The sequence below is a fragment of the Lycorma delicatula genome, chromosome 1, assembly GCF_047948215.1.
Source record: "Lycorma delicatula isolate Av1 chromosome 1, ASM4794821v1, whole genome shotgun sequence".
Taxonomy (NCBI): domain Eukaryota; kingdom Metazoa; phylum Arthropoda; class Insecta; order Hemiptera; family Fulgoridae; genus Lycorma; species Lycorma delicatula.
The window spans coordinates 293,407,874-293,420,654 of NC_134455.1; the positions used below are offsets into that span (position 1 = coordinate 293,407,874).

The 12,781-nt window shown below is 27.5% G+C and overlaps 1 protein-coding gene across 1 annotated transcript; it reads right to left on the reverse strand.

The window, feature by feature from the left end:
• Window positions 1-629: 629 nt before the first annotated feature.
• On the reverse strand, window positions 630-6,263 carry LOC142317851 (uncharacterized). Its single transcript, XM_075354401.1, has 2 exons — window positions 5,951-6,263; window positions 630-2,243 (listed from the first exon to the last, which is right to left on the reverse strand). Exons 1-2 carry the CDS (start codon window positions 6,261-6,263, stop codon window positions 715-717), a joined length of 1,842 nt encoding a protein of 613 aa, XP_075210516.1. The 3' UTR covers window positions 630-714.
• Between the last annotated feature and the right edge of the window lie 6,518 nt (window positions 6,264-12,781).

The window sequence follows — 12,781 nt, forward strand, 5'->3', positions numbered from 1 at the left end:
TGTGTCCAATTTCTTAACTGTATTATCCCTCGGTCAAAGGAAGCATTACATTATTTCAGGACTGTATCAGAAAGGACTTCTAATAAAATAATCTACGGTTTAAAATTAGAATGAATTTTAACTATATTTTGAAACAAAGATCATACCAAGAATGTTTTAAAGTCTAAATCAGATTTTAAAAATGAATTCATCTTCTTGTAAACTTTTTAATAAAGTTAAAATTCATGAATTATTACAGAAATTTTCAAGTAATTTATTTATAATTCAAATGAAAAGTGTCTCCATTACATAAAGGAAAAAATCCCTTTTCTGCATTTTTCAGATTTGCTGCTAAGGAAAGGAAAATTACATGAAAGATTTGTATAAAAATGGTATCACACTATATCGACTGAAGAATTGATTAAAGAAAACATCCCTTTCTACGTGTAGGGCTTCATATTACCTTGGGCTTCATTCTATTACCTAAATATCATGTGAAACGTTACTTAGTGGAAATGACTATGAAATTCATAAGTACCTCTCACTTTAATACTTCTTAACACTAGTTTAATATTTATATTAAAATTTTATCATAAACAAAGACAGCAAAAGGTAAAATGTTTTGTGCAAAATAATAAATAATATTGAAATATGTTATTTACTCAGTTTTTTATTAAAATATATTCTATTAATATAAAGTAAATCATGTTAGATGTTATAAAAACAATGACTTATTTATATAGCCCATTTCAAAGATTGAAACCAGCTATTGCTAACTGGAATTTTGTTATTGTTTTGGCTTTTTGCATTTTGATTGTTGTTGCTGCTCTGGTTCTGATTGTTCTGGTTGTTGTTGGCTTGATTCTGATTGTTGTTTTGATTCTGATTGTTTTGGTTATTGTTGTTGTTGTTATTGTTATTATTGTAGAGAGCATTTTGGTTATTATTGATCTGATTATTGTTATTGTTCTGGTTCTGGTTGAAGTTGTTGTTCACATTTTGGCCATACTGGTTATTGTTGTTGAAATTATTATTGTTTTGGTTACTGTACTGGTTGCTGTTCTGATTTTGATTGTACTGGTTATTGTTCTGGTTGTTATTCTGGTTCTGGTAGTTGTTATTGTTGTTTTGGTTGTTGTAATTGTTCTGGTTTTGGTATTGGTTGTTATTATTGTAATTGTTCTGGTTTTGGTATTGGTTGTTATTATTGTAATTGTTCTGGTTTTGGTATTGGTTGTTATTATTGTAATTGTTCTGATTATTGTTATTATTTTGGTTCTGGTAGCTGTTTACATTCTGGCCATACTGGTTTTGATTGTTATTAGTGTAGGAGTTTTGGTTGTTATTATTATTGTACTGATTCTGGTTGTTGTTTACATTCTGGCCGTACTGGTTTTGGTTGCTGTAATTGTTGTTGTTATTGTATTGGTTGCTGTAATTGTTGTTGTTATTGTTTTGGTTGTTGTAATTCTGGTTGTTGTTATTGTAGTTGTTCTGGTTGTTGTTATTGTAATTGTAGTTCTGGTTTTGGTTGTTGTTATTGTAGTTGTTGTTCTGGTATTGGTTGTTGTTATTATAGTTGTTGTTCTGGTATTGGTTGTTGTTATTGTAGTTATTATTTTCATTCTGGCCATATTGGTTCTGGTTGTTTTGGTTATTGTATTCGTTGTTGTTGTAATTATTTTGGTTATTATTGTTCACGTTCTGGCCATTTTGGTTCTGGTTATTGTATTGGTTGTAGTTGTTGTTGTTGTTATTGAACTGGTTGTTTTGGTTATTGTTGTTCTTGCTATTGTAAGCATTATTATTGTACTGGTTCTGATTGTTGTTGTCATTCTGATTCTGGTTATTGTAGTTGTTGCTGTTCTGATTATTTTGGTTATTATTATTGTATTGGTTCTGATTGTTGTTGTTGTTGTTGTTGTTGTTGTACTGGTTTTGACTATTGTTGCTGTACTGGTTCTGTTGTTGATTCTGGTTATTGTTATTGTTGTACTGATTATTTGGATTATTCTGGTAGTTATTATTATTGTTCTGGTTCTGATTGTCATAATTTACATTTTGTCCATTTTGGTTATTGTTGTTGTTGTTGTATTGGTTGTTATAATTTTGATTGTTGTTCTGGTTATTAAATTGATTGTTGTTTTGGTTCTGATTGTTGTTATTATTATAGTTGTTTACATTTTCGTTCTGGTTGTTACTGTACTGATTACTGTTCTGGTTATTATTGTTGTACTGGTTCTGGTTGTTTCCGTACACGTTTTCTGAAAAAGAAAAAACATTTTTAACTGCATCTATCTCACAAAAGAGTTAACCAGTAAAAATTTACAGTAGCACTATAATTTGAATATGTATGCTACTCTCTTGTTTGGAGAGAATAGTTTATAAATAAGTTTGTCAATACTATTATGAAATAATGGGCAATACACACATGCAACATTAATCACTATTACAGTGTCTATAATCTACAGCAGTTTTCCTTAAAGAAGTAATTAAAATATAATGTAAAAGAATTAGAAAAAAACGTGTAAAACGAATGGTTATAACTGTTTTCTGATAAAGGAAAACAAAACCATTTTATCAGAATAACCCAATATTCTGATGGCTTAGTGGTCTTGTTTTATCGTTTTGTAATTTGTTTATTGTAAAAAGCACTCAAAGATTAACAGCTAAATTCCCGTCAGGTCAGTTGAATCCAGTTTTATCTTACGATATTTACGCCACCAGTACTTTCAAAAGTAAAAAAATATAGTATTCTAATGGTGAATAATAAGATTAGTTAACACTTGATAATGATCAGAGAAATACCTAATTACTTAACGCAAAAATACTTCCTGTTCCGTTTTTGTATTAGTAAATGCTATAATTACTTTAAATATATTTTTATATTAATATAATGTTACTTCAGAAATTCCCTACGCCAGTACAAAAATTGAGAATATATTACAGAACAACGCCATATTATGATTTTCTTCTTTTTTTTCATAATGTTTTTGGGTAAAGGATGAACATTTTAGGCACAAATTCTGTCTCAGATATATCAGATAAATATAAACATATAAAATATTATTTTGGTTGTCATAAAAAAATAATAGAGTTATTTTACATATATATATGTATATCATTGTTGCATGGTTTTAATAAAAATTATTGTATTATCTTAGTAAAATTCAAATATATATTATTGGTAAAACATGTAATAATCTATGATTTATTGCTAAGTACATGAAAATTAGTAGATTATTATTAATTAATTTTATTATAATATTAGTAATCTCAATTAAATTTGTGAATACGTTTTATTTTCGATTAGAACAAACTGGAAAAACGTTAAAACTAGTTAATTTAACAATAAAACCGTTTGAAAACATGATCGAATTTTTATTAAATAAAATTTATTTCCATTAATTAAATCAAAATGCTTTAAACAACACTTTCTTTGTTTTGTAAGAATAATTTCTTTCCTTGAAAATTTCATTTAAACAATACACTTTTAAACAATGCATAAAATTAAAACATTGTGCCTTTTTTATCGCATAATTGACTTAGAGAATAATTTTGTAATTTATTAAAACAGGACAAACAGGAATAAAACAGGATAAATTTTATGAAAAAATTCATTTAATTTACAAACTTTGCACCAACGTTTCGGTATCCAAGATATTGGACGCTAGTAAATTAAAAATGAAGAAAAATAATTATCTGTTATTATTTATTATTATTTTTTTTTTTTTTTTGAGGTTTTTAGGGGCATCGACTATTTTGGTCATTAGCCCATCCCACTTCAAAAAAAAAAAAAGTGTTCAATATTTCACGTTTTCGTGTGTCAAACGGTTCGTGCACCGTTTTTCCATTCTGCGAACGGCCTCAACTTCCGATGACAGTGTGTCTGAGGCCTCGGACATGGCATCGTCTTCTCTTTCTGATGCCAGTGACGTACGCCGGCTTACATCAGGTGATGAAAGCTTCATTGGTGCTGTTAACATCGTTGCTATTGAATCTAGACTAGCAAGCGATGCACTTTCCGCGGCTGATGAGCTGGATTCTGAGTTTCTTGATTCTTGATTCTTGAGCTTTTGGAGGCCCCATTGTTACAGTTTGTATATCGTCTACCGATACATATCGATATTTTATTTTTTATAGTACATAAAGATATAAGTTCAGCAATAAAGCAGATGCGGGGGGAATCTCGATTTAACAATAAAGTATTTTTACAATAACTCAATAAAAATAAATAACCATACTCGTAAAACTAACGCATCATATTTTGTAATCCTAAAATACAGATAACAATCACAGATCATTAAAGTGCCATAGTTACAACTGTTTAAAAGAAACTCAACCTTGTAAATGGGTTAACCTACTTTTCATAAACATATAAAACTTTTAGGGATAAACTTAGATACAGATATGAAATATAATACACATATCACTCGTTTGACTAATATCTTTAAAATCACAGTCTTAAAAATATATAAACTTGAAGATTGTTATCCAATTTATATGGTTATTTAATTTGCGTTAGTTCAAAGTAAATTACGGTATAACAATATACAATTTAGCCCCAGAATATTTTCTGCGACAACTTAAAAAAGTGTTAAGTTGTCACAGACAACTTAAATCTCCTTAAAAGAGTTTTAAGGAGATTACTTAAAAGTAATGTTTAGTAATATTCCTTTTGAATGTCATTTGAGACTTTAGCTAGATATACAGATGTAAATAGAAATTACTTTAACCCTCAATAGTCATTCATCATGCTGAATGTTATTTAAGACAGTGTATATATCTAATTATGAGATACAACAACAAATATGGTAAGTTTTTTGCCAGAATATCGAATTCCTAAATTACTAAATGATCTTCCTACAGAATTGAGAAATATGGATACCAACTCAAAAGTAAAAATATATTTAAATACATATTTTTAAGAGATATAAATTAATAGGGAATATTAGCGATACAGTATAAATCTGAAAAATAATTAATTATGAAATGTAATATTGTACTTTACGTGGAGCTTAACCGATCATTAAAAATGTTAAAATTCCTAAATGCAACACATATCACAAATTACGCTGAACACGTATATAAAAGTTAATATATGATTTATTTATTGGTTTATTATATAGATAAATCAAATACGTATTTGAAGTAAACGTAATGTGACGCCATTTGTAAAATAAATTATAAATAGATATATTACAACATTACTCAGGATCGATAGAATATATCGAGAGTTTTGAGTACAACTTACAGAGTTAGTAAATGTTTAAAATGGAAGATATAAAGGTATATAATAGCATTAATTTTTTTTTTTAGTTTCTATTATTATTTTATTATTGAATCGTAAGGGTTCTAATGTTTTTGATTTTCTTATGGTTTTTCCAACTCATTTTCTTTGTTTTATGATATAATCTTAAGTACTGTGTATATAAAAATTAACTTAATTTTCTTTCTTTACGTTGGTCGATCACATTGATTAAAAGTTTGCCACCAGATGTAATTACTAATTTATAAAGATTTGTTTTTTTGCAGTTAAATTTCAATCAATCATTTTTTTTATTGAATGTTTTGTATAATCTATACTAACTGATAATTTTGTTATAAATACTTTTATTTTGTATTATTTATTGTATGATTTATGAATTTTTTCATATATTAAAAGTATTTTTTTATTATTTTTTTTATCGAATTTGGTAATCAAAAATTTGGGTAGAGGTAAAAAATGTACAATATTTTTTTTGTAAATATTGCAGTTAAATAAATTGAATTATTATCACTATTATTAAATAATAGTAAATTATAATAATAGTAATATTAGTAATATAATAGAATTACTATGCCCGTGAATATTCATTTTGCTAATATGTGTAAATATTATATATGTACATGATATTATCGGTCTGAAATATTTATAATCTAACTTTTTAACTGTGGTTCAAATTTAAAATAAGCGTAATCAAGTACTCACCATTTTGGTACTGGTTGTTGTTGTTTTGATTGTTATTTACATTCTGTTCATTCTGGTTGTTGTTGTTGTTGTTTTGATTCTGGAATTGATTATTGTTATTCTGGTTATTTCCATTTTGATTATTGTTGTATTGGTTGTTGTTGTTGAAGTATTGGTTGTTGTTCTGGTTTTGTTGTTGTTCTTCACTTATTGGAGAAACTTCATTCTGGTTGTTGAAGAAACCGCTGAAGCACTGTCGTTTGGATTGTCCATAAGGATGGACGGCGGCAGCAGCGAAGCCAATGAGAACCAACAATACCAATGAGGACTTCATGTTGAAGGTGACAATACCATGCCCGTCGCCGTCTTATATACTCTACTGATATCACCACTATTCGATATCAGTAGTTAAGGGGATAGGGGTCATCCGACTTTTGTAATGAATTTTAATTTAAAAAAAAAAATAGATGAAAAAATTTACATATGATTAAAATTATAGTGTAATGACTTTTGGTAATTTATCTGTAATTTTATTTTTTATTAATCGTACAATAGATTTCTTTGTTAACTAAAATATACTGAATAGGCTTATTATGATAATCCTTATGGTTTCATAAATAAAATTATACTAAAAGTATTGTGTTGTTGCATCTTTCTGTAGTATTTTTTTCCTGGATAACTAAAATAAAAATGTATTTTATTATGATCTTTGCAACAAATAATTATTTAATTTAATTTTACTTACCCGTCTAACGCTGTAGCAGAGCTATAGCTTTAGAAAGGAAAGTATTGTAATCGGTCCAATTTGGACATATGCGGTTTTCACCGGATCCTTACTTTTTGACACCTGAAAGACAAAAAACCGAATGGAAATTTTCCGGATGTTCGTACGTACATGTGTATGTTCAGTATCGCCCTCTAAATTACCTTATATATCTAGAATTATTCGACCGATTTTGACCAAACTTGGTCAGATTGCTTCCATATATGAGGCACTGATGCCATTAAATTTTCAACTTAAAAAGGTCAAGGGGGTGAGACTGTACAGCAAGGTTACTCTCAGTATCTCGAAATTTCACCTAATTAAGGTCTTATTTTTATTAGACGCATTTGTTAACGATTAAAAAATAATATTTTAAAAAACTTTTTGCAAGATCGCACCCCCAACCCACAAAATGCTTTAAATAAACTAGCGGCTAAGTGGGTATACTGCGTCATTAGTACCCCCTCTCACCAAAAGGAACGCTACTGTAGCACTGAGGTACAGGTGCTGTACTCGTCTTCTTTCTTATTCTGTTTAGCCTCCAGAACTACCATAAGGTATTACTTTAGAGAATGTGTGAGGATGATAAGCATGAATGAAGTGTAGTCTTGTACAGTCTCAGGTAGACCGTTCTTGAGATTTGTGATTAATTGAAAACCAACCACCAAAGAGCACCAATATTTACGATCTAGTAGATACCAGTAGATGCTGTAGTCGTCTGCTATGTTATAAGGTGAGTGGTAAAATTAAATAAATGAATAATAATATTTAAACTGTAGAAAAGTATTTAAAGTGACCGCTAGTACCGCCACACCCGCACGAATGAAATACGGTATGCGTGCACGCTTTAGTTAGAATCACTGAATTAAATAAAAAAGATTATATTTATGTAAAATGATAAATATTTAAATTAAGTTGAGTGTATATGTGTGTGTAAGTCGTACATTAGAAAAAATCCGCGTGATGGAAAAGTCCTACAACTGTGTTGTCGGTTTTTTTCTATCGCTATATTCCAGCTTTTTTTTTTGTTACATACACTATAAATAAATCGTTTACAAATCTAGAGTTACATATTATACGTTAATAATTAATAAAAGTTATTACCTTCAAAAAATAACAGAAATTAACAGCTGTTTAGTTAATTTGTGTGATTAAAAAATTCATAACAATAGTTTGTTTGGCATAAAAATATTACTTTTTGGTTGGATAAATAAATTTATTAATCATACGCATTTTTTTAACTTTTTTTTATTTCGTCTCTAATTTGACTAATGGATGTTCCTGTCTTTCCTTAGATATCAATCTGCTAATTTAGTTAATAAGGATTATAATTCCTTTAGAGTATTAAATTATTTCAAATCTATAAATATTGATTACAAATTAAATATATAAATTTTATACTTATAATCTCTGTTACAACCAGATTGATTCCTTAAATATTTTAAGATCTGATATTTACATAGAACCTTCTTTGTATTTATTTTCTACAACTTAACTACTAATCAGCACAATGTGTGCTACAGGTTTGTACTTATAATTTATTAATAAATATCACCACCGTTTGTGTTTTCTTGATTTACATCCTTTCCTTGATAACACATTTGCTACAAATGTGTTAGTAAATGCAGACCCCAAAAGAACTCAAGGGGGAAATTAATGAAACTTTCAACAGAAATGAAAGTAATTTACTATTTAAATATGTTTTCATTTAAATAACGTTCAAGATAAATTAATTTTTAAAACAACTCAGCAATTCCATAGATTCGTTTAATTATACAAAAGTCTAGGAGGATTCCTGAATAAGGTATTATCAGAGGAAAATTTTCCAAATAAAATATTGGCATTGAATAATTTCATTCTTAAATTTAAAATAATAAAGTGTGAGCGAGATTGTTCATAGAATTTACCAAGTAATTTTATGTTTATGTGAAAAAACATTATTTTGACGAAATAATAATATTATATCTATATATGAAAAAACTTAAAAATAAAAATTATAACATTGCTTATTCAATTCTATTTTTTTTTTATTCAAATTTCAACTCACCGAAAATAACCCTCAATTATTATACTAATGACCCTTCCCACGACATCAATTTTTTTAATAATTTCCTAATTTGTCCCCGTAATAAAAAATTCACCAAACTAAATTCATAATACTGATAAAATCGTTCCAAAGACAGAGAAAAAAATTAATCGTCAACATATCTTCATTCATGCACAAATATATTTGTAAAAACATGAACGTTATAACGATACATTAGTATTTTGGAGTCAGGGTTGATTTGTTTTTGATTTGATTTGTTCTTTTAACAATGTTAAAGATTTTTTGACATTTAGGATACTTTTTCTCTGTTATACATTTTATCTGCTAGAAATCGAAAATATATTTAATCGATATAAATTCAATCGGTAATTGTAATTACTTGAAGATGGTTAAATGCTAGATAACATTTCACCGTGTAGAACTAAAATTAAACTTGGAGTTGAATCAAATTTATTTCTAATTAACTCTTTGCTGATTTCCAAAAAAAAGAGAAAGCAGTTCGAAATCTGATCCTCAAATAAGTTTTTACTCATGTCCAATTTTCATTGAATGTCGTTTCAATACTTTATTAGATTGTAGAATAGATCCATAGTAAGTTTCTTCGCGATAACATTTGTAGATGTTTGTTTAACTAAAGATTACTCGGGCAGGTAGTAGTTTTAAAGATATTTTTGTTTGTTTCCCGTCTGAAATAGTATTTTCATTGACTGAGTTGTGGATAGGAGTTAAATCATATTCAGAAAAATTAATTGGAATACTTTGATCATTTTAGCTTTTTGTGTATCTTGTGAACAATGTTTTTCATGCGGTTGTTCGATTTTTGTAGAACTAGCCGTGTTTTTAATAAAGTTAAAACAAAAATATATTTCATTTAAAATAAATTATAATATTATTATAAATATTACCTCAAAAATTCCATCGCAGGAAATTTTAAATCATTGCAAAATTATGATTTAGTAAGTCTGTATTTGTTTCTTTTAATTTTTCATAGACATGAAATCATCGAAATGTAAAAAAAAGAAAAGGAAGGTACTTTTGTGGGTTTTTCTTCCCATCGTTTTATTAAAAATTTTTTTTTAAAACTGAGCTTTATTCTTAAATATCTGAATTATTTTACGTATTGAATTTCACTATAAATTTTTAACAGTTTAAAAACAATTTGTATTACGTGAACCTGTTCATTATTTAACATTTTGTTCACTGAAAAATTTGACCGTTGGAAAAATGTTATAAATAAAATTATGGGAACCGTTTCAAAACCATAAAACCAAAATTAAAAAATTAAACCCATCCATAAATTTTATGAATTTCATTTCTATATATGGATACTTCTTTTTATTTATTTTATCTTTTTTTACCGACTTTTTGAAGAAAAGTACGGTATTACTTTCGGTCGCACGGTGGTATTGGGAAGTGAGATTGAATTCTCTTTACGTTTTGAGGTATGAAGAGACCAAAATACCATTCACTTAAAATGTAATTTCCTTGTATCTATTTCACTGAAATATAGGTGTGCTGTAATAGTGTCTGAAGTTGTGCATGTGAAAATCGTTGAAGATCGGTCGTGTCGTTATTCAACGCTCAATTTAAGGTCGACAATAGACAACATAAAGTCAATTTGAGGTTATGCGAGAGAGTTTTTTTTTTTATTTTCGAACGTAGTAGTGATATATACTGCATGTATAAAAAATTATGCTCCTCAGAATTATTAGTTCTAAGTTTTAGTATTTTTATCAATTTCAACAAATATTGCGGTCTTTTTATACACTTATAGATTAACGTATTTAATATGTTTACTTCATTTCTGTACTTAAAAAAATTGTCCTATAAATAATTTGTTTATTTAAAATCATTATCACAATTAGCGACTTTATGATACTACATTAAACAGAACGTTAATATTATTACTTTCTTCCGCAAAATGATTCTCTTTTTACTCGGATCTCTGATTTACAGTCTAGCCTAATTTGCGAAAAGTTTATCTGTATTTAAAAAAAAAGAAAGGTTTTTAGGTCAACAAAATTATTTCACTGCAAATAAAAATTAAATAAATTTATACAAAATTTCGAGTACTATGTTTCTTTTTACAAATTATTATTGTTTTTATAATTTTGAGCTCAGCTAAATAATTAACACAAGGCAATATTTACCAGTAGCTTTTCTCAAAACAAAATTTTTGAAAGTTAAAAGTTTTTTCGATTTTTTTTCTATATTGTCAAAACATTGTACTTTTTAGAGAATAAAACTATGAATAAAATCAATAACCTCAACTACTACAAAAAGTTTACCAAAACGGAAATAAAATAAAGGAGGAAGATAAGCTGAAATTTAATAAAAAAGAATGCGTTTAGGTATATTTCTGAATGAGTGTATGTGTATTACTCAATCCACCGGCTTGTTCTAGTGGTGAACACGTCTTCCCAAATCAGCTGATTTAGAAGTCGAGTGTTCCAGCGTTCAAGTCCTAGTAAAGTCAGTTATTTTTACACGGATTTGAATACGTGATGGTTGAACTGAGACTGTACAAGACTACACTTCATTACACTCATACATATCATCCTCATTCATCCTCTGAAGTATTATCTGAAAGGTAATTACCGGAGGATAAACAGAAAAAAGAAAAAAAGAAGGTGTATTACTCATATCTTGCGGCTGTCCATAACCATATTTGGCTGTACTACTGTTTTTAGGAAAAACAAAATTTGCTAATTACTTTGGATAAAAGATTTTTCATTCAATAGTGGAAACTTTTACAGTGAATTTTGCTGTTCGATTTTAACTAATTTTAATATCAAACCTACCTTAGCAGTATAGATAGTTCTTCCATGACAGGCCGATCACAATTCAAAATATTTCCAATGTGCATTTTTCAGTAAAGATTTCCAATTAATTTGAATCAGTTTTAACATGTTTATTTTTATTTCGAATACTAAATTATTTTCATAAAATGTTTTGCACCTTCAAATAATTTTCTTTAAATTATAGAAAAATAATCGTTTAGTTATAATGTAATAGTTAAAATGTAATTTTTTAAAAATTAGGTTTCTCCAAAAGAGTTAACTTAAAAAATAAGACAGATTTGCAGGTCTTATTTAATATTAATATTTTTTCGAGTTGTGGAGTAATTAATTCCTGAAAATTGTTTTATCTCTAGCTGACCATTTACTGAAAGAAAATTACTTTTTTCTTTTTAATATACTAATATTATCCGTAATAATATTTTATTTCGTAATTATCACATGGGTACAGTAACAAGGTTTTACCAAGTAGATTATTAAAACAATATAAAATCGTTCAAATAACGTCTACTCTAATAAATAAACATATGCTTGGCATTCAAAGACACGTTTGAACTATCGGTAGAGTATTAAAGTGAAGAACCGGTTCAAAGCATGATTCGTTTATTTTTATTTTTTTATATGAAAAAAATCTGATGTGGACACTACATGACTTCCTTGTACATCTATTAAATTACAAATATAATTTTTTTGGCACCGAATCAAAAGTCAAAGCAACAACTAGATGTTAGAACAGTCCTAAATCCAAAATGTCAACATCTTAAGAGCTAATCGTTTTTGAGATTTGCGAGATATATACGCACATACGTACGTACAAACGTCACGCAGAAACTAGTCAAAATGGATTTAGGGACGGTCAAAATGGACATTTCCGTTGAAATTTGAAAACTGAAATTTTCGCGATCACAATATCTCTTTACTTCGTACAAGTAAAAAGAAAATTTCAAAAAAAATTCCAGCTTTTGGTAATCCTTATAAGGAATTTCTCTTTTACCTATAGGCCGTGTTCCTACCCACAAATTGAAAAATAAAGAAAAATTTATAAAAAAAACTCGTTGGCCTATCAATTAAAAATGTTTATCCTGTTCATTTATTGATATAAAAGTATTAAATAGTGAAAGAAAAAAGTTATTCATATTATACCGGTGGCCACATTAATTATTACAATTTATTTTTTTATGTTGAAGATAAAAATTAAAAAAAAGGAATAAAAAAATAAAATACATAATTTTTTTTTATCTCTA

Excerpts from the sequence above, each read along its gene's own strand:
- LOC142317851 (XM_075354401.1), bottom strand. The coding sequence starts at position 6,263 with ATGAAGTCCTCATTGGTATTGTTGGTTCTCATTGGCTTCGCTGCTGCC. Across the intron at positions 2,244-5,950 it reads CAACAACCAGTACCAAAATG|AAAACGTGTACGGAAACAAC; the intron begins GTGAGTACTTGA and ends TTTCTTTTTCAG.